At 31.0% G+C, this 23,798-nt stretch overlaps 2 protein-coding genes across 4 annotated transcripts in view; one reads left to right on the top strand and one right to left on the bottom strand.

Moving 5' to 3' along the window:
- The window catches only part of LOC127729778 (tudor domain-containing protein 5-like), an 82,769-nt gene that overhangs the window by 34,246 nt on the left and 24,725 nt on the right, over positions 1-23,798 (bottom strand). The window contains exons 12-13 of the mRNA XM_052237664.1: positions 22,160-22,240; positions 20,071-20,214 (exon numbers count right to left, since the gene is read on the bottom strand). Of these exons, the coding sequence (XP_052093624.1) occupies positions 20,071-20,214; positions 22,160-22,240 (225 nt within the window). The remainder of the gene's footprint in view (positions 1-20,070; positions 20,215-22,159; positions 22,241-23,798) is intronic.
- Positions 251-17,452, top strand: LOC127729781 (E3 ubiquitin-protein ligase TRIM56-like). 3 transcript variants are annotated; one of them, XM_052237673.1, is made up of 2 exons: positions 251-324; positions 11,378-17,452. In XM_052237673.1, exons 1-2 carry the CDS (start codon positions 303-305, stop codon positions 13,624-13,626), a joined length of 2,271 nt encoding a protein of 756 aa, XP_052093633.1. In that variant the 5' UTR covers positions 251-302; the 3' UTR covers positions 13,627-17,452. The 3 variants fall into 3 exon arrangements, with proteins under 3 accessions (XP_052093633.1, XP_052093635.1, XP_052093634.1); XM_052237675.1 differs by lacking the exon at positions 251-324 and adding an exon at positions 474-540; XM_052237674.1 differs by lacking the exon at positions 251-324 and adding an exon at positions 7,050-7,131.

Raw genomic sequence — 23,798 nt, 5'->3', positions numbered from 1 at the left:
TGGTTCAAATTTGAGGCCTAAAATATGTCTTTTAAATTCATGCTTGAAAACATCTCTTTAGAAAGAAGTGCATCTATTTATCCATCTAATATTGAAATGAATTAATAGTACAGTCTACTGACCATTGACAAAAGTTATTTCACATTGTAGTAGGTTAATTGTAAAGATCAATACATTAAATTCAGCCTTCCTGCCAATAAATCTATGTAAATTTAAATATTGGAAACCAGTTTTTAATCTGTATAGCAGTACGCTCCTGACAGAACGTCTTCATTTAGAAAACTTCCACGATTTCTGAACGCATGGCGACCTGTGGAACTTCAGGTATAAAATTATTTTATCTATAGGTGATGATTAACGCTTTAAGATTACGATTAAGGCAATAACTTGGCAGTAATCACTTGTTTTCAGTTGAAATATTTTTGCCACAGCCTTCTCACCTGGCTGAATCAAGGTAAACACTTTACCTGGGACAGGTGAAGAACGACTTGTTTTTAATTAAATTCTGATGAGATATGAAGTGATACTCAACACTAACAGGTAAATATTTAAACATTTTTTTGTGCATTGAATCTTAATTGAAATAGTGAACTTCTTGTTTCCCTTTTAATTTTTTAAACCAGTTTGTTCCAATTTGCATTGCACCAGAAATAGGATGGTGACATTTATGCACTCAAAAACGAGAATACTAAATGTGCAAGATAAATAAGGACTTTATATAAATAATGTAAATAAAATCATCATTATTAAAAAGTATTACTCCTGAAAGAGTATAACATATCATGCTCAAAGTTATTCTGCAAATATATTAGATGATTATCTTTAATGTTTCAAAATATCACATGTTTTTGAAAAAAATCAAACTAAATTTATCCTTTGGAAGTAGTTCTTTTTCTTTTAGTCAAAAGTTACAAACTTTATTTCTTTAATTTTTACAGTTCCTCAACCCTTTACCAAAAAGTCACCAAAACATTTATGCAAAGTCCTGACTTAACATATACTATCTCAGTTGACAGGGTATATCAGAGCTTACGTTTCCAAGCAGATTTTCCATGATAATGGGTTTTTGCTTACAAGGAAACTACTGACCTAAAAATTCCTAATGATTAAGTTGAAGTTGTGTCTTTGAAAGTTTTAGGACAACCATCAATACTTGTGGACCATCAAAGAACATTGGAATCCCAGATGACTGATGATAATAACCATTTGTTGTTGTCTTTCCTCGTTCATGAAATATCAATAATTTCATTTCATGAGAAACAAGTACTACAGAAGAAACTGTTTACCTTTTTGAATTACTAGTTTTACCCTCAGTTTTTAATTGTGTTCATGCTGCTAAATTTTTTTGTGTTTTGCCTCGTTTTGCCTTTTATTCTTTTCAATAAGTCAAAATGTTGTCCTTCCTTCTTTGATTGATGTTTATACATCCTTTGGTATCCTCTTGTTTTTCTTATTATTGTTTGGACTGCTGCATATCAGCTTTGATTTTAATGGTTGATTTGAACATGGTTGTGGATGATTCCTGTCAGCTCAGAAATGAAGGCCATAGATATTTCAGACATGAATGGTCTACTAGTTTGATTAAAATTAGGCATGATTATATAAAAAAATACCTAAAATAAATGCTCCATTGGGAGTTTTGTTGAAAAAAATATTGGAAGAATCCCACCAACCTTCTCTTAAAGAGCCTACTAGAAGCAATCTATTTGAATCCAGCATCACTTTACCAATGTAACAGTAAGGAAAATCCTTACATATTAACATTTGATGGGCCTTGATATTTGACCTATAGATATTAGACCTTATTTATTGATGTTATTGAACATAATGTTTGTGTCTTATCGTATGTCAAGGGACATAACTTAAGATGAATAACATTAGACGGCCCTGATCTTTGACTTTTACATTTTTGAACCCTTTCACTGGCTTTATAGATACAATTGTACAAGGTTTGTCAATTATCTCATTTCATGTTGAATGATAGCACCTATAAAATCAAATTTGATATGTACTTTATGGTCAAATGGTCAACAGGATTAATGTTAAATAAAGTTAAGAATGTTGTTCAAAGCATTTAAATTTTATAAAAACATTTGTTACGGTCAAACATGGCAAAGCGGTATCTATACCCTCTCAACTTTTTTTATTCAAGAAAAAACTTGTTTTAGCTACCCATGTGTGAGATCATAGAGCGGAAAGGGGTCTGTACAATTTGTCAACATAAATATCATAATAAGTGGGAGATGTCTGTACACTTGAAAAACATTCATACAATAACTAAGGGGGAGGCATCTGTACAGTATAATTTTTGTTTTGCTATTCAGTCTATAAAGTCTCTACTCACAGTTAAATTTGGTGGAGATTGTAACAAATATAAATTCAATACATTAAAGATTATTAAATATTCATAAAATAAATAAGTTGATGGAAAATTGTTTCTGTGCATATGAAATATGTATGCAATACATTAATAAATAACTCAATATTTCAAGCAGAGATATCAATTCCTAATTTCCCATTAAAACTAATACAAATTGTTTGGATCACATGTATGACAAATGTAATTACCTCATGAACATACAAATCGTTTGTAACACTTATATTACATGTAATATTGACAAAATTGGCACTTTCCTGATTAACTAATTTTCTTTTGCTGATAGCATATCAATATTAATGAAATGTTAGAGTAGTTCATAAATATTTTTGACATGTTGTTTAGTGGACTATAGATTCAAGCATCAAATAGCACCAGTTGATAAGTATGTCAGTTCCCCTATTGAGCATGGGGGATCTGAATTTTATACTATTGTTAAGTGTTTTAAGTTCTTTCATTAAGGCAATGCATTTCATTGAACGTTACAAATGCCAAACAAACAGAATTATCAGCCAATATTGTAGGTCAATATTTTTTTTAAGGGACATTGGGCTCTTTTCAAAAAAAAATCTTACCACTAAAATTGATCATAAGTTATACTGAAATGTTCATGATTATTTTTTCTCATAAGATTTCTGTGAAATGGGTCTTTGATGTGGTATATAATGACATGATTGATTGATTAATTGTTATTGTTTAAACACCAATATCAGCATGATTGGCCATATCAGTTTTGAATAAGACAATTTTGTATTATGAAGTAAAATTCCCTGCTATTCTCCTCTGAATTTTATACACCCTTACCCTCCCCTTTTCATAAGACCTTTTCCGTATTAAACGGATGTGGAAATGTATATTCCACTGGTGCTTAATGAAAATGTAGAACATTTCTGAAGTCCTTTAAACACAATGATAATGAAAATATGAATTATCAAAGCTATTTCCATTGAAAGAAGTGATATACATGGTTTAGTTTCCATTAGAGGCCACTTGTAGACTACTAAATTGTCTAATTATTTCCATGTGGGAGATAAAATTGAGCTCAATTATTTCAAAACTTTCCATTTTAATTTTATAGGTCAAGTGCATACCAGGTCTATATTTCAATATCTCTACAAAAGTATGTGTGTACTGGTTCTAATTGGATTTTGACAATATGGTTTAAAATAAAACTTTTGGTTTTCCTAAATGCATTATTGTATAGCACAAGAAATCTTTGATAATGTTGTGATTAACATTATTTAAAACCCATGCACTGAATCTTAAAAAAACATTTCAAACATTTTCCAGGATGTTTATTTTAAGAAAAAGACTAAACAGAAAAATGTAATTAGATTGTTCAGGACTGAAAACTGTCGAATTGAAAACGTTGTTTTTCAGACTTCATTTGTATCAATTAATTACATTAAGACCTTTATTTCTACACTATGGTTTTAATTAAGTCTGCTAAGAGTATAGTCTTGTAAATGTTTAAATGATAAATGGTTGAATTATTCAATATTTGTATTGTCTTGCAGTGGTTGGAGTTCTGTTTGCTTAAACTCTTGTCTAATTGTGCTTTCTACATGAAGAAAATCACAAGATCAATCTTCAAATCTAGCAGAGTTTTATATTAATTGTATATTTCAGTTTATACAGATTTAATGCCATTAGCAGGGATTTCTGTTAGAAAATAGTTCATTTGAAATGTCAACAAGAGAATAATACTATGAAATTTGCTGATCTGATATTTTTAGATAATCTTTTTCATTAAATTGAAAAGGGCAAATTTGATATTATCAAATGCTGCACGCATGTTTTAAGTGATTAGTATGAGTGATATTTCACTTCTCTTTGCCATCTTCTTTATTTGCATTTACTCAAGTCCTTGGATATTGCTTGGAATATCTGAATAATGAAAAGGGAAATGTAAATTATTTTCAAATTTTATATGTGTTAATGTAGATTTTATTATGTAATGCATTAAGTATTTCAATTATAACACTTTGAGAAAAGTAGAAGCTGGAGATTACATTGCTGTTCTTCAAATATCTGCCTGTATCAGTCTGCATTAAGCAAATATAGCAACTATTGAAAGGAGAAGGTACGGTAAGGGCTAGTATTGGCCTAAAATTCAAAGTACATCAAATAAAAGATTTTTGACATTTTTTAAACGCTTAAACGTCTATTTCAGTCGATTCAATTAGTTTATGTAGAAGACTTTAACTGATTTGGTCATTAAAGATGCTCAAATTCAAGCTTTAAAATGAAAAATCTACCAAATAATTGCCATAAAACGTCACTTTTCAGATGGTTTTTGTCTAAAATGTAAATGGCCACATTAGTGTTCAGTCTCAACCTTTATATATGCTATGTATTATCATCAAATACAACATATATTTAAATACAAAGACTGAAAACAAATGCGGTCACTTCCATTTTAGACAAAAACCATCATAAAATTAGCAGAAATGCTAAAATTATGAAGATTTTAGTAACTTTGCATGAATTTATGATGCTAGTACCTGATGCATGTGTATTGTATTGTAAAAAACAGCCCATATTTATAGAACAGAAGTATGCTACTTTCCAATATATAGCTAAAAGTTTGCATTTCAACAAATTTGTAAAAATGCTACATTTTTGGGCCAAAAAGGGTCTTACCGGGCCTACTCCTTTAATCAATTCAGATTACAATTCATGACAGAGAAAACATTCTCATCAACTGCTTATGAAAACTTGCAATCAAGTTCCAATCCTATATTACAACGACTGTGTTAAACCATATATTCCCATACTTCCTGGGGAATTTGAACAAAAAGCAAATAAGAACAACAACTGTTTAAGAAAATCACGCCTCTCTCATGAATAAGCCTTTTGCAACATTTAGAAATATTCAAACTTAAAAAATAGCCAAAATTTATCTCTTAAAACACAAATACTGTGCATTCTAAGGTCAAACAACACCCATTTTAATACCAGTTAACTGATTTAATCACATTACCAAGTTTAAATATAATCAGTAATAAAATTATTTTTTCATATGGTCAATGAACCTTAAGCCCTACTAAAATAGTATCAACCAGATTAAACACTATTATCAATAAACCCTACATATTCTGTAATAATTGTGTAATATCTCTTAAGTGTGTTTGTATAAGGCTTAATTAAAAATGAAATAATCAAACATTTTTGTTTTATAATTAAATGCCAAAGCTATATTGTGTAATATTTATCCCTTAGGTGTATTTGAATAATGCTTAATTAAAAATGAAATAACCAAAATTCAGTCCTTATATTAAACATTTCATTGGAATTTTGAATTAAAAAACTTTTTTTCATTTGTTATATATCATATTATTTAATATCCCTTAGGTGTATTTGTATAATGCTTAATTAAAAATGGAATAATCAAACATTTTTGTTTTATAAATGCCAAAGCTGAACACATATTATAAAATCTTTGTGGCCATACATAATTCATTTTATTTGATGTAATAAAACACTGGCCAACCAAAATTCAGTCCTTATCTCAAACTTTAAGTTGGAATTTTAAATTAAAAATCTTTTTTTCATTTATTATATACCATAGTTTTCATTGATAACTCGTATGTAAAAAACCCACTCATGTACCAGAAATAGTGTATGAACAATTTCAAAAATGCATCTTGATATTGTTGATCAATTATGTAAACTTAGGCCTACATATTAGCTGACATATAATGGCTACAACTGGAAAGTATTTAATGATGTTCAGCCTGTGTTACTCATTGGGCAATCCTAAAGTCTAACAACAGCAACAATCAGTAAAACATTTCTGTATAAAAAAAGAACACAAATTGGCAATAAAAAATTATTGATTAAAAATATTGAAGTTACAGTCAGCTGATTCTGACAGCTAGGTATAAATTGTCAAAACTACTGCTATTATTCTGTTTCTAATTGATTTCAAACAACCCTGGAACCAACATTGATAGACACAACAGCACTTTTTAAGTTGCATTGAGTAAAAGTCAATAGCCTCAAACTTAACAAGCTACTAAATTAAAAATAAATAGGATTGATTGATTGATTTTTTTCAAAGGTCCAGTGGAAAATATTTCATGCATATACAGGATGATAAAAACATTACTAAAGGCTGAAATTGCAACCAAACTGACTTTTTAGGGGATATTTTATTGATTAATTCAGATCAAGTGACTTCTTCCTATGGCATGACAGAAGCCCATTAAATCTGGTTGCTGCTAACCATTATAATACTTTAAATTTTATCCCTGGAGTCAAATACCATTATCGCAAATCACTTGACAGCACACCAGCAGGAAGCTGAAATGATCTACTTTTATAAATGGCAAATAGCGTCATTACCAGGTTAAAATACCCCATAGGAACACGTACATGCAAACATAATCATCCCAATTATCTCTATTTATAAATAAATGGGTGCTAACAATCGAGACACCTACTATAAAAGGCAGCTAATAATCCCTTCTCTTGACTGACAATACCTGTACTGTTATTATCCCCCTATTACAATTAGTAACCGATAATAATCCAATGTTTAGTTATTAACGGGTAACGGTCCTATCAATAAAGGCTCGTTGACAGTATGCCAAATCTTTACATTCAAACATAAAACATGGAGATTTAAATGACAAAATAAACACTAGGTACACAAAATTTAAATTTTACTTTCACTGTAGGAGTACAGGTTGATAAGTTTGTTTTCCACTGCAAAGAGATTTTTAGGTTTAACTATTCTATGTACCTCAAAGGTAAGACTATAATTCATTTTCAGCCAACAAACTTATTATATTTAATATTCAACTTAATTTTATTTCATTTATTTTTTTAATATTCGAACATATTTTGCAGTGAGGAAAACAAATAATCATTTTTTTATACTTCATTACTGTAAACTGAATGCATTTTCCAAGTTCAAGGGTTCAAATCTGCTCCAAGTTTTTATTTGAATCTCAGTGACTTTGACCAATTGCATAATCTTTTCAAAGTACCTGGTACTAAAATTTTAGCCAGACATTAGCATCAATATAATAGGATTTTACTTAATTTCTCATCTAAGTCTCAACTAACAATTACTTTGACAAATTGCATAAATTTGATCTACACAATGCATAATGAAATTAATGCAAATATTCCATATTCTCCTTTATATCATACCTGGCTTTTGTTGCTCATAAATTAATCAAAACTTCATTAAAACTTATATCTTTTTCTAACTTTTGCAATGATTGTAACAAAAGTGGTAGAAACCTAATTAAAACCTACTAAATGTTCAAATGAATAACAGATTTGGCGTTTTTTCCATACATATTCAATACATTCTTTGTTATTCTAACTAATTGACAATAAAGGAAGTTTCAATAAAATTCACATTCTCTTTAGGATAAGATGTTAAATGCAGTTTAGTCAAGAAAAATTATTTATATTTTGGTCACTGAACTTTTACAATAGCCTACACCTTTTTGTGCTTATTCTGCAATTTTACCCTTTAATTGCTATCTTTAACCCCCATTTAAATCTTTTAAGTGCTTTTTCAATTTCGATATTTGCTATTCAAATTCTGCTTCAAAGAATTTTACTTTTAATATTTCTCATATATTCCTTTAAGTTGTAAAGGACCAATTTGATTCAAATCACAAGAACTAAATGCATGAAATGTCTCATAAAATAATTAAAAATATTTACCACAAAATTTTATATATAAGTAGTTTAAAAAGAGTTTTAACACCCAAACATCACCATATATAAATTAACCTATAATTGCTTTTATTAAAACATGCTTTAAATTAAAATCAAGGTTCGGACAGGTATCATGTTTCTACATGACTTGCAATTCAAGTCTATTCTGTTATTATTTACTTTCAAATATATAATTCAAAATATTTAATTGATAATTTTCCATTTGCTTGTTTAAAAATTCCTGTGAGACATTTTTTCCTTGTTACCAATCAAAAGTGAACAACCTTTTAATATAAAATCAATCAGTTAAATATTTTGATGTGTCTGAACTCCCTCCAAATTTCTTTAAAATCAGACTATGCCTTCCAAAGTACCTAACTTTACTGTAGACTTTGGCTAGAGGTTCATATTGCCCATAGATTGGTTTAGAAAATCTCTTTTCTTATTCATTTCCTCACTAATCTGTATAAGAGCCATGTTGCATTATACTTTTAATTTGCTTTTCTAATGTATATTGTCTGGAATCTGACCCCCTCCCCCCCCCCCTTCCTTTTTATTATACCTTACATTTGAGTGTAAAATTTATCTGGCTGTTGTTGATCCTAAATTAATCAAAACTTCATTAAGACTTATACCTTATTTTATTACTAATCAAAAATTAAAACTCTTGCAATGGCTGAAAAAAAAAGGTGACGGAAACGTAATTAAAACTACTAAATGTTCAAATGAAAAACAGTTTTGGCTTTTTTCCATACATATACAATACATTCTTTGTTGCCAGTTTATAAATAACATTTTTTTTAAATGAAACCGAAATATTATCGTAATATATTAACATATGAATCAAAACTGTTCATTTTACTTGGTACTCTATATACTGTTGAATTCAGTTAACAAGATAAATCTCTCATTTACACAGGAAAGTGAAAATAATTTACTCTGATTCAATCAAGTTTTAATCCCACGATCACCTTTTATGGAAAACTATGATAATATTTTATCAAGATGTAAAGAACCGCATTTGTAATATTCTCCAGATATTAAGAAAGGTTAAACCCTTTTTATTCCGTCAATAATAAGGAATAGTTTGCTAGGTCAGTGTGAATTAACTACCATTCATTTAGTTATAGCAGGGCAAACAAAAATTTAAATGGACCAGAATTAGATATATAGATTAATTGACTGACAGAAATATTTTATCTTGTTTGAGTAAGCTCAATCAATAAAGTATCATCTTAAAATGCCAATGACCACCTTTAAAAGAAGACAAAATAATATATTTCCTTCCCAAAATAAACATTAGAGGAGAATGAAAATCTATTAAACATTTACAAATATCATTGTTAAAAATCTACCTTTTGTGTGTTTCAATATATCATATTATCTAAGGTTTCACCTACATGAGGAAAGACCTTATTGTTTTTCTAATTTTAAGTCTTTTTTCTATATGGAACCTCAAAATGAATATTAAATTTCAAAAAACTTTTCACAAGTAAAAATGCATTGCACTAAACTGTCCTTTCAATTCTTTTAAATATGCATCAATGTTTGAAGTAGATGTTTATTACCTGTATCAAATATCTGAGGGATTTAAACATTAAAGAAAACTTGGAATAAAAACATAAGAGAACCTGTCTTAAAGTATCATTTATAAACATTAAAAAAAGAGAATATATGAATTAAACAGCAATGACAACAATGACAGCAAATCAATGACATAGTCACATACACAGAAAACAAGAATGTGTCCATAATACACGGATGCCCCACTCGCACTATCATTTTCTATGTTCAGTGGACAGTGAAATTAGGGTCAAAAATCTAATTTGGCATTAAAATTAGACAGATCATATCATAGGGAACATGTGTACTAAGTTTCAAGTTGATTGGACTTCAACTTCATCAAAAACTACCTTGACCAAAAACTTTAACCTGAAGAGGGACAGACTGACGGACGGACGAACGAAACGGACGCACAGACCGAAAAACATTATGCCCCACTTAGGGGCATAACAACAAACCCAAATGACATCAAAAGAAGTCCTCTCTTTGCCATTAAATTTTAATATTCCTTGCTGCATCAAGTTTCTCATATGCTTTTACAATCTAATTCTACTGCACCCGCTCACTTTTATGCTTGGTTGTAGTGTGCTAACACACAGCCACCAAGCATACAATGTGAGCAAGTGCAGAACTTATTGAACTTCGATTGTGGCCATCATAACATATTTCTTTACCTAAATAAACACAATTCTTTTAATTAAACATTAGATTTCAATCACTTGACAGTCATACACTTAATACCCATGGTAATACTATTAATATAATTTAATTAAATCAAAATACCAAATGACACCTATTATATATCATGCCCTGTTTATATGACATCACAGTAGCCTTACCACTAAACAGCTTTTTTAATCAATATGACATCTAACAGTAGCACAAAACCACCATGGTGTTTATTTATGTTACAAAGGATAAGTATCAGATGGACTTATATCATTTATAAGGAAGATTATGAGTATCTTTTTATTATAACTATACATAGCAAGTGTGGACACAGACTTGTGTTGTCTGATGGGCAAATTTTGATGATGATGTGTGCAGGGAAGGATTCTGATAACTTTAACAAGCAGTAGTTGTGTGCACTTAGCTAAATAGTATTTTTATTAAAAGGAAACAAAAATCAGATCATAGCTAAAGCAAAATATATGTTTCAGTCATCAATGATGAAAAGGTCGGAACTTTTTTTATTTCCATAGGGTCCCTAGTAACATCCCTAAACTAAAATTAGCCCTCCATTATGGCTTGTGTCAAAGAGAACATGTTGTAATCTAAAAAATAAAATCTTGACAAGGAGGACAAACATTATATAGCTGCTAGAATCAAAAGGTTCTTATTTATATCATTTCTAATTGTACTTCAATAAAATCCACTCATTTACATAAGTAAAGTGAAAATAAAGTGCATTTAAATCATAGATATTTGCTAAACCATTAAATAACTCTGCACATTGAAATTGTGTACATATAACAGATGACTTCTTCCATACTGATGAATGACAATCAGCGTGTTATGTCTTTGGATAAACTATTTATTTGTCAAAGTACTCTATCATTGTCATACTTGTTCTAAATGCAAGTGAATTTTCAAAAATGAAATATTAATCACTAAGAAGCGGACAAATAATTTCTTGTGTTGGTTTATGATTTTAGATACATAAGGTCCTGTTAAGTTAGAATTAAAAAATATCAACAGTTCAAACCCTGCAGTACAATAACAATTCATATTTATTTCCATATCATTATATTCCAGACGGAATGGAGTTGGAGCAGACGGAACTGGTCATTCCACAACAGTACCTTTGTTGTCCTATTTGTGAAGAGGAATTCAAACAACCCAAATTCCTTCCATGTCTTCATACTTTCTGTAATCCATGCATATCTGGACATATTGACAAAAATATCGATGAAGATAATTACTTCCCTTGTCCAGTGTGCGCTACTGAAATCCAGAACGAACAAGATGCTGCACCTTTACCTGAGAATATTCTTGCCAGGAGGCTTTCAAAAGTGTCTAGTTCAACCAATCTAAAACCTCAGACACTTTGCTGGTTTTGTAAAAATGCTGGAAACTTTGTAGACGCGGTAACTTTCTGTGATGTGTGTCAAAATGCTCTGTGTTCAGCATGTTCTGAATCCCATAAAACATCTGAGGAAACAGATAACCACAGTCTGATTTCAATTGATGAGTACGATGCTCGTGTGGAAAGTAAGCAGGAGGAAGGATTCGCTAAAAATAGTCATGTGATTCCAAAGTGCTGTGAACTTTATGATGCTATGGATATTGGTGCTGTGTTTTGTATTGACTGTGACTTGCTCATTTGTGCTGACTGCCATGTGAATAACCATGGCAACCATCGCTGTGCAGAACTGACAACTGTTGCTGGACATTTTGAAAGCAAGATCAAAGATCCTTTGGAAGAATTAAACGATGATGAGAAAGAATTGAACGATGCATTACACAGACTTGACGAAAGTGAAGAGGTCATTCAAAACCAAACAAAAGAACTGCACAAAGTTGTGAAAAAACGAACGAAGTTTTTGTCAGACTTAATCACAGAGTATGAAAATATGCTCATCGAAGAAGTTAACAAACGAAATACCCAGAAAAAGGATGAATTAGCAAATAGGCGATATGACATCCAGATGCATTTGAAGTCTATTAATGGGGTGAAAGAATTCACAGAGAATTTACTGAGTTATGGTTCTTATGAAGAAAAGGTCTTCCTACGCAAGAAAGTTGGTTATCGAATTCGTGAGCTGTGTGAAGAAACACTAGGCACAGATGAAGTTGAAACAATGACAATTAAATTAACAAAACCAAATGTTACTGTGGAAACAATCTGCAATTTATTTGGAGAATTGTCTGAAAAGGGAACTGATACAACGGAACATCATAAGGATTCTAATGCAAATATTTATCATCTGAATTTGGAAAATGGCCATAATAGCCATGGAAGTGATACTGCTGAAAATACTGAACCGGAACTAGAAGAAATATTCAACCAAGCTCAAGAAAGCCAGTATAACAGTGGTTCAGACTCAGACATGCTCAGTGCAAGTAACAACAGTGAGAGTTTTCGAAATGTTAAATTTAGTGAAGAAATTGAAAAGACAGAGTACGAGGCTGAAAACTGCTTTGAATTAGGAGAACCCAAAAAAGAAACAGAACTTCCAGCAGTAATTCAAAGAGAGTGTATAAAAGGGATTGGAATTAATAGCAAAGGAGACATGATCATTGGAACAACCTCAACTGGTTCCCAAATGATCTATGTCCTTGAGAAAAGAGGAATTGTCAAGGGAACAGTACCAGTAAACAATGGTTGGAACATTCACTCTATCTCCAGTGATGGAAAGGTTGCCATGACAATTCCAAGGGGAGACAACAGATTCAAGGTGCGAGTGTTAGAAAATGATGGAACTGGTCACATTCTTTCAGACAGCAATATTGAGAGTTTTGGTCTAAATTTTGTAACTGCAGACAATAAAGGCAGTATCATAGTCACTTCAAATCGTTATGCTAAATTGCGAAGCCATCATGGAAAGTCCGCTAAGTCAGGAGGAAACATTGCCTTTTATAGTAAGGATGGTCTTCTCACAAAAAGAATAACAAATGATGACTTTCACGAATTTGGACTCTACTTATTAGAGAAACCGCAGTGCGTTGCTGTTGACAACAAGAACAATCTCCTGGTTGTGACTGATCCAGGAAGCAATACTGTCATAGCATTTAATCTCAAGGGAGAATTAATTTTTGAATACGGAAACAGTGACACAGAGGAAGAAATTTATCAGGGTCCAGATTTAATAAGTATTGACAAATACGGAAATATTATTGTGACCGACAAAAGAGAGGGTCGAATAGACATCCTGAGCAGCAAAGGCCAGTTAAAGAAATCATTTCTTTTGGATGACATTCCTAGATTTGTTGGAACATTACCAGATAAACTCCTTGTGATTGTGATGCCAGAAGGTACCATGAAATATTACGACTATCTCTGACCCAGTTAATGTATCTTACTCGTTATTCAACAGTGCCATTTCCAGTCTTTCTCATATTGTGAATACTAGTACATTTTGTATATTGTTATTTTATTCTTACGTAAGTTATAGTTGTTCACATTTAATTTACCGTACACTATTACCATGGTTACATGGTTAAATTAATCTGATATACTCAAGAAAATGATATTTGGTGATAACGACATCTGCTTACAATGATTTCCCGTAGGCACATGTTCACAAAAAAAACGATATTAGAAAAACAGGAAAACATGTTTACAATGATTTTTATAGTACTCTTCAATTTTTTCATTATCTCTGAGTGTACTCATAAAATTGAAATTGATATTTAGATGGTTAAGTTAGTGAAAGAAAACATCTATTTGCAAAATGTTTTATTGTCCTTTAACCTTGGATTCTTATTCTTTGGACATACTTACACACACAAAAAAAACCCAGATCATACTGCTATGCCATTCTTATTTCATTCCACTAGTGTTTGTTCTGCAATTCCAAGATCATAAAACAACAAGTTTTTGAAATACAAATCTAAGATCAAATAATGAGTATTTTGGATTAAACAATCAACTACACAAAAATTAAAATAGCACTTTTGCAAATAGGTAATATTGTATCAAATATTTCTCTCAGAAAACAAATATATGTAAACTCTAAAAAAGAAAGAAAGTATAATCTGAAAATACTATTATCTTGCCATATCTCGTCATGTCACATGGAACGGAAACTTTACGCGACATATATGCATAATAATAATATAGGTCAAACTTAAGGAAAACACTCCAAGTAAACTTGATCACAATTTTCTGCTTGATTTATCTATTTAAATCACCTGTTGATATAATGGAATATACTTTAAAAATTACACAATAAATTTCTATTAAAGATGGTCTGTTTTACTATGCTATATCTTTTAAGGTCATCACACTTTTACAATGGCTAAATTATTGTCAAGTCGTGTGATTTAATCCCATAAAAGATCCATTTCCATTAATAGTTCCTTGTTTCATAAAATGACACAATGGAGAAATCCCATGTCAGGAAACTTTACAATCTACAATGTCATTATTTTCAAAAGAATTTTAAAAAGTCAAATGAAAGTATTAAGCTCTCGGCTGTTTTATCAGCTTAATTTCTCCTTACTGACAACACTGTTTTGAACTTAGGCCGTACAAAGTTGATTTCAAACTTTTTGGAATGTGAGGGTCCTAAATATAATGCAGAATTCCTTCTTCTTTTTAAAATAATAAGATCATTAATAGTTATTTAAAAAATGATAATTTTCACCTAGAAAAAAATCTTTATTTGATTATAAAACCAAATCAAATTAGAAAAGAAAATAGACAACTAAAGACCTATTCTGAACTGATGTCAGTTATTTCAAAAAATGAAAAACCAATTGGTGTGGCCTTATATTGGATTTTTTTTAAATTGAGTTCAAAGACATCACCTTAATGTCGTGTTTCATGATTAGAACATCAAAATAAACAGAAGAATCTCCGGGATGTTTTAAAACTCAAAGATAAAATAAACCTTCTATCTATTTTGTAATTAACATCATCAATAGGTGATAATTCATAAGGGACTTAATTTATCTAAAGCATTCATCTCAGTGAAAATCAATCGAAAATAAAACTACTACTATATGAAATATTCTAATTAAGTTTGTTTCAGTGAAAAAAATACTTGATTGTAATTGATGTAGTATAAATTATTGATGAAGATACCTAACTGATTATTACCTTCATACCTCAATCAATTTTTTTAAAATTTAAAAATGAGTAGATTTACGATGCTTGCATTGAAGCCAGGGAGAGCATAGTACTGAAATCTGAATTTTATGGACACATATTTCAGGACAAAACACAATACTAGAAAATATTCCTGGTAGTTATAGTTCTAGTGATGATAGTTCATTTTCAAACATTAAACACAGCAAAAAAAAAAATTATGTATCATTTTACAAGATAAATGTGATAAAGATATCTAAATTGAAATCTTATAAAGGACCTACTAGAAATAATGAAGCAAAGTATATTCTTTGAATCTTACCATAAATGATATATGCAAAAGTGTCTTTACTTGTTACATATCTTTCTTAAAGTATTAACCAAAGAAATTGACATGACAGTTTAATGCATAACCTTGGATAAATAGCTTTGTCATCCTTAAAACTCTCTACACTTGGTATTGGTTCTTGTTTGTCAAACTTGTCATTAGATATTAATTAATCGGAAGGCAGTTAGCAGTCTAAGCAAAATAGCTTAATTCAAATCTTGTAAAATTTGGTTCAATCTGAACCACATAGCTTAATTCAAATCTTGTAAAATTTGGTTCAATCTTAACCACATAGCTATACCCAAATCTGGTAAAATTTGGTTCAATCTCAACCACATAGCTATACCCAAATCTGGTAAAATTTAGTTCAATCTTAACCACATAGATATACCCAAATCTGGTACAGTTTGGTTCAATCTTAACCACATAGCTTCACCCAAATCTGGTAAAAATAGGTTCACACAACTGAAAGTTTGAATGTAAAAATATATCTGGATAAACAGAGACGGTTCTTCAATTCATCATTAGGATAGACTATCAAATATTTTCAGTGTAGAATGAGAAAAAATCTACAAACTGTTTAAAACCTAAACTAAAAAAACACACACTCTATTATAAAACAGGTTGCAGTTTGATAATAAATAAGGGTTCAATTGCCATTAAACTAAACATGTTTTGAAATCTAATGCTTTTCAAAAGCTACAAATATTTAATGGCGTACCAGACATACTAATCTGAATTCCCAATAATCTATAAACAACAAAACTATAACTGTCAATTTTCACCTTGAATGTTATGATCTCAGTCAAAAATGATTTTCAATCATTGTTTTGATTGCAATTAATATATCAACTTATAGCTTCGGACAGAAAAAAATCCATGGTTAATCACCGCTGTAACGAGTTTCGGAAATCAAATTTTTGATAAAAATTGTCTTAATTACATCAAACTGATCTGGTTACATGTAAAATAATTCAGAATATTGACTTGACCCTATTTAGTTCATCAATCTGACATTAAGCTTTTATCATGTCCTTCAATATCACTTGAAGGTCGTTGATTCTCTTTGGGTACTAAGGTTTTCTCCATCAACAATAAATCAGCTAAACCTGGTAAATAATACTGAAACCATATTATGGTATGATGTACAATTCCATTCCCTGTTTTCATGTGAAATAATCCATGTTGTCTTCCATGTTTGCAGTGTTTTGTGAAAATGAAATGGAAGAAGAATTATCTTTTTGTTATCAACATAAAGAATACTTTTAAACAAGAACAATAGAAAAAAGATGTTTGCACTTTCACAACTAAAACTATATAAAATTTACAGTAAAAAACCTGAATGATATAGTCTAGTTCCAATTCATATACAACTGGTTCTATATTCAAACTGACAAAACCTAAGTCTATTAGTAGCTGTTCAAAATTAAATAAATACAGAACTATTACTGTTCATTTCAACATTTAAAGATATATTGTTCTCGTGCTTTAAGACATTTGTTATTTTTATATGTCATTTTCATACCTTTATACATGTATGTTACCTACTTAGATATTTTTATAATGTAGTTGTTGTCACTTTTATTATTTTCTTAACATTTTTAAGTGGATGAAATTGATAAACAGTGAAACCTGTCTAAATCAAACCCTGTGTGAACACTAAACCTGTCTAAATCAACCCCTGTGTGAACAAGAAACCTGTCTAATACAACTCCTGTGTAAACTAGTGGTTCCCCATAAACTGACCTAATCACAAACTAATACATGTAAACTAAGCAAAAGTTTCACAGTCAATGACTGAGGGGGCACAGCCGAAATATCTCCATGCAAAAGAGATGTGCCAATGCAAATACAACTGCATACCAAATATCATTGACCTACCACTTGTGGTTCACCATAAACCAGACCTAATCACAAACTAATACATTGTTGATGCCGCCGCTGTCGTCGCTGGAAACAGCATACCTATGTCTCGCTTTTTGATTCCGTCAAGGCGAGACAACAAAAATAAAATGCTTCGCTGGGCGCAGCTTGATACGACCGCAGAGGTCGAACCCTGAACAGTTGGGGCAAGTATGGACACAACATTCAAGCTTGATACAGCTCTGAATTTGGATTGTGATTAAATATTTGACACAGCATAGGTTTCTGACAGAATGAATGTGGCCTAAGAATTTAAAATTTTTTAATTTACCTATTATGGTCCAATATCCAAAATCTAAATACATACACGGTTAGATTCAGCATATCAACGAACCCCAAGAATTCAATTTTTGTTAAAATCAAACTAAGTTTAATTTTGGACCCTTTGGACCTTAATGTAGACCAATTTGAAAACAGGACCAAAAATTAAGAATCTAAATACACGGTTAGATTCAGCATATCAAAGAACCCCAATATTTCAATTTTTGATGAAATCAAACCATATCATTATTATTTGCTTTTATATATAAATAAAAAATAACCAACTTAAAATGGAAAATTTTAAAGAAAAAAAAAATCCCCCCCCCCCCCCCCCCCCAATTTTTTGAACCCCCTTATGATTCATCACCCCCAAACTCAATCCCAGCTTTCCCTTTGTGGTATGGAACCTTGCAGTACAATTTAAGAAATATCCATACACTTACAAACAAGTTATTGTCATGAAACTAGAAAAATGCTTGTTTTTGGCCTTTTTTGGCCCCTAATTTCTAAAATTTTGAGGCAATTACCCCCAAAATCAATCCCAGCATTCCCTTTGTGATATGGAACCTTGTAGTACAATGTCAGAGAGATCCATACACTACCACACAAGTTATTGTCTGGAAGTTACAAAAATGCTTATTTTTAGCCCCTTATTCCTTAACTGTTGGTACCATAACCCCCAAAATCAATCCCAACATTCCTTTTGTGGTATTGAACCTTATGGTAAAATTTCATAGAGATCCATTCACTTAAACTAAAGTTATTGTGCGAAAACCAATGTGTCTTTGGGCGACGACGCCAACGTCATACCAATATACGACTGCAAAACGTATAAAAACCTGTCTAAAACAACTCCTGTGTGAGCAAGAAACCAATCCAAAATTTAGAGCTGGACATAATTAAGACAGTTGTCTATTGTTACTGTGTTTAACTATTGTAACCTCCTGTGTTATGGAATCACCTGTCTAATATACACTAACGCTTTACTCCTAATGGGGTTGGTTTTATACAGGTTTCACTGTATTTGTTGTCAGCTTCTTATGTTATTTGTTATTGTTAGTATGCCTTATTGCATTTACTTATCTGTGATATTTAGAAATGGTCAATTACAGTAAAACTATCAGTCAACAGAATGGTCTTACTATTTTTTTCCTTCAAATAGTGAAATAATATGGTGTATTCAGAGGAAATAAGTTCTTCCGTATTAAAAATGTTAATTTAAGACAACTTAATGTAATGAATATAAACTATAAAAGCAGTCAATGAACTTAACATTTTTTTTCATATAGAATAATTTTGTGGCATTAATGCAAATTGAACACCCCTATTTTCCTCCAATGCCACATTTTCTTTACTTTTTTTTTAATGAAGCATGTTTTCAAGTAAAAAGATTTATAAATCCTTAATAATTAGAATTAATATTCAAAATTATAAAAAAAAAAATTACTGTTTTTTTTTGTATAAAAAAAAAAAAAAAAAAAATATTAAATTCCATTCAAGAAAACTAGGAATCAACAAATACGTATTTGATACATATCAGGAATGTTTGTTATTTTGATTTTCCAACAATGCAACACAATTTCTGTATTGGACTGTAAGGACTGATCTATTGACCATTTCACCAAGTCAAACCAAGCTGTTATAGGTATTAGTGGTGATATTTTGAACTGTTTTAGTTTATAGATTTATCATTAAAATTTAATACAAATATACGTTGTGTTGATAATTATATAACTGCAGCAATAATGCAACCTACAGATGCATAAAATATTAAATTGCCTGTGAATACATCCGATACGCAGGGGAAATAACTCAAAATACATGGAAATTTTAGTCACATAAATACTTGAAAATAATCTTGCATTGCAGTGCTATACCGGCTACTATCAAAGTACTGTAAATTCAGAAATTATTGCGATATTTTCATTATTGCGAAAAATGCGACAGGGTTGTAATCGCAATAATTTAAACTCGCATTTTGAAATTTTTTATATGAATTAAACAGGATTTTTCTCGATATCGCAAAAATTTAAATCGCATTTTAGTCTAAAATGACAAAATCACAATAATAAATGCACGCAATAATTTCTGAATTTACAGTATATGTCATATTTTCAGTGTGGGTTTTCCAACAATATTTTTTTTCTCTCCAAAACTAGGTCAAAACATTCACTTCACCCTTACCTCTGGTGCATCTGTAGGACCTGTCAAATTAGTGGTATGATCGTCTGGTCTAAAAATAGCATATCCTTCTTGAACAAGCTTGTCATTGTAACAAACATCCTCTTCTCCTGAAGTGTCTACCAAAACAAGGGACATCACTCTATCCTAAATACAAAAATATGTAATAAGAATACGTCCTTCGGAAGTCTTGCCCCACTTATGCACCATCACATTTCCATGTTAAGTGAACTATGAAATAAGGGTCAAATCTGTTATTTAGTTGATTGATTGATTGATCATTGGTGTTTAATGCCATTTTCAGCACTCTTGGCTATAGCATGGTGGAGGAAGCAGAGAGTGCTCAGAGAGAACCACCAACCTTTGTCAGGAAATCTGGCAAATCTAGTCAATTAAGATCGGAGTCGAACACACATGCCACTATCATAGGTTAGAAATTCACAACCTCAGTGTTGACAGGCTAGTGATTGCCGTAGATTAACAAATTAGACCACTCTGCCACCGATGCCCTCTATAATTTGGCAATAATATAAAAAGTTTTTTGCTTTGTAACGATCTGATGAGTCAACTGATTTTTATAGTTTGTTCTTATATTGTGCTGTTACAACTCTGACCCAGGTAAAAGGGGGGGGGGGTTGGACGTCCACAAAAATGTTGTGGGCCTGTCCCATATCAGGAGCCTGTAATTCAGTGGTTGTCGTTTGTTGATGAATATCATGTTTGTTTTTTGTTTGTTCTTCCGGTTTTGTTTTACAATTGTCATTTCGGGCCTTATAAAGCTTACTATGCGACAGGGATACCAAAAAATATTTGTGCCAGCCGGACATTTTTTGTCTTATCCCGATTTTGATCCCTTAAGACTACGTAACAAAAGGCAGTCATGCTAATCAGTTGGGCATCATATAAACAATGAATGATTGACATAAAAACGATATTAAACTTGACTTTTGATACAAATTCGATGTACTGACGTAAACTGTTAAATTGACAGTGCATCATTTGAAGTGTGCAACATTAGCGTACTAAATTCTGCCTTAAAATCTTTATTTGTGCAAAATTACGATGTCAAAATCTTTACTTTCATTTTTGAAGGTACATTTTCTTATACCGGATGTTGACTTGACAATGGTAAAACACAGACCAGAGACGGATGGTGACTTGACAATGGTAAAACACGGACCAGAGACGGATACGAAAAATCCGTGTACGTTTACAAAGCACAATCGAGTTTAAGTAACTCTTTCCAACGTTATTTCTCAAGAAAATACTTGAAATGAATGTTAGATAAAGGTATCAATGATAATTTTAGCATTTATGAAGAATTCGGATGCATAATTAAATCTCACAACTGCACACATGTGCATGCGTGTACTTTGTTCAAACAACATGGTCCTGATGATTTTTTTCGCTTAAAACCTTTATAACTACCTTTTAAAATTTTTCATCAAATCATATTTATATGCATATTTTTGATAATTTTAATCTTTTTAATTAAATTAATTAGATGCAAACTGCTGAAATTTATGAAAATAACTTCAAATAGACCTTTCAATGTCCGGTACATATTAGTTTACCTGTCACCTGAACAGGTAAATCTCAACTGTCTGACAACTAATTAACCTTGATTGTAATGAGAGAGTATTAAAGTAGGGTTTGTTTTGATAGTACTTATTCACCATGTCACTTTTATGACCAAAAATGTGGCTGTTTAAGGCTAAAGGTCAGGTCAAAAAGATCGCAAAAACTTCCAAATTTTTCTGAATTATGTTAAAATGGCAAACCCACGTTAAATGTACCTTTCAGGTTTGGCACAAGAAGTCATATTTATAAATTATCGGTCATGTTCGAGAAAATACGACCGTTTTGGAAGCCCTGCTATGCAGTATGGGTTTTGCTCATTGTTGAAGGCTGTGCTGTGATCTATAATTGCTAACATCCAAATCATTTGAACTCTGATAGAGAGTTGTCTCATTGGCAATCATACCACATCTTCTAATTTTTATATTGACTGACTGGCGGGCCAAAAGCTATATACATCCTGCTAGTCATAGCAAGGGTATAATAAAATCTCTTTGGTTAAATTTGTGTTTACCTTTTCTTTTGTTGCTAAGGCTACCAGTGGTTTATTTATACACATGTAAAGAAGTTTGTTTCTAGCATTCATTGTCCATTTCTAAAAGAGAAATGTCATTATCAAATAATATAATTGAACATAAGTATAGATAGATAGAAGATAAACACAATAGTTAAACTTACCAATAGTAAATTTGGTATCAAATATCAAGAAACTATGATTTGTTGTTACAGAGAAAAATGCAGCAAAAAGTTAATTTCTAAAAGGTGCATATGTGTGAAGGACATACATGTATATGCCAAACAGGAAGTGAAGATATGGCAACCTGAAAATGTGTCCCACTTTCTAGCCCAGTAAACCTTAGAACCTTAATTTTATCCAGGGCTACTTGATTCTAATATTATTAGTAGCCAGATAACTTTCAAATTCTTTTTATTTTTTTGTCTTTGTATTCAGTACTCGACTTTTAAAATATAAGCAGGGATACTCAAAATTTGAAGAACCACAAAAAAAGAATACATGAAATCAAAATCACACACACAATATGGTGTATCTCTCAAACTAAAAGATGAAATTTTACTACTATACAAAATATCAACCTATTTGGGTGTCACTTTTTGACTACTCATGTAATCAAATTAATTCTTTTCTTGAAACAAGAATTTAACACTGCAAATTACAGTTGCTGTTTTTAATTTAAAGTGATATATAAAAGCAAAACAACAATATGTCCATAGTATACGGATGCCCCTCTTGCACTATCATTTTCTATGGTCAGTGGAGTGAAATTGGTGTCAAAAACTCTAATTTGGCATTTAAATAAGAAAGATCATATCATAGGGAACATGCAGACTACACGATAAACAATTTTACCCCATGTCAGATTTGCTCTAAATGCTTTGGTTTCAGGGATATAAGCCAAAAACTGTATTTTACCCCTATGTTCCGGTGAATAATGGATCGGTCTGGTAAAATTTTGTCTTCAATTTCTGTCCAAATGTCCGGTGTTGTTTATTGCCCTGTTTTGGTTTTTTTATTATCGTATTTCCGTTAGAATACTACTTCCATTATATTTTCAAATTTATATATGAAAGGATAACATGATTGGATTATTAAAATATACGGAAGGAGCCATTACTGGTAAAGCTGCAAAAAAGAAAATAACAGACGATGAAAGGAAAGAAAAAAGCATATATGAGACACACAGACCATAACGGAAATTGAATAAAAAATGGCAAGAAAATCGGCCATGGCTGTCCTTTTCTCTTTCACAAGAGACTCTTAAACAATATATCTAAATAAACTTAGTTAAATCACCAATTTGTCTTTGATGTGCCTTGTCCCAAGTTAAAATCATATGTTAAATAATTGGAGTTATTATGATGGTAATATTCCTGAAATGCATTCAAGCAATTCTGCACAACTTTCATCAAAATATACACTCTTGTCACATGAATTTGTTTTTGTACATTTTGGAGAGGAGTAGGGCACAACAAGTCATAAGTTTGTTGTATTTTGTCGGATAATATACAATTAGATGTAAAAAAAAATTGGTCTGGTAAAATTCATTCTGTCTGGTAAAGCTAGGTTGTTTAACAGACCGAAAGTCCTGTAAAAATAGAATTCAATCGTGTAGTCTGACATGTGTACTAAGTTT

Source organism: Mytilus californianus, unplaced genomic scaffold, assembly GCF_021869535.1.
Source record: "Mytilus californianus isolate M0D057914Y unplaced genomic scaffold, xbMytCali1.0.p SCAF_2, whole genome shotgun sequence".
Lineage (NCBI taxonomy): Eukaryota > Metazoa > Mollusca > Bivalvia > Mytilida > Mytilidae > Mytilus > Mytilus californianus.
Note: the sequence above shows the minus strand (reverse complement) of the source record. Positions and strands in the feature narration are given on the sequence as shown.

Bases quoted from the DNA above. Each gene is read 5' to 3' on its own strand.
- LOC127729781 (XM_052237673.1), top strand. From the start codon at position 303: ATGGCGACCTGTGGAACTTCAG. The intron at 325-11,377 runs GTATAAAATTAT...ATTATATTCCAG, and splicing joins GGCGACCTGTGGAACTTCAG to ACGGAATGGAGTTGGAGCAG.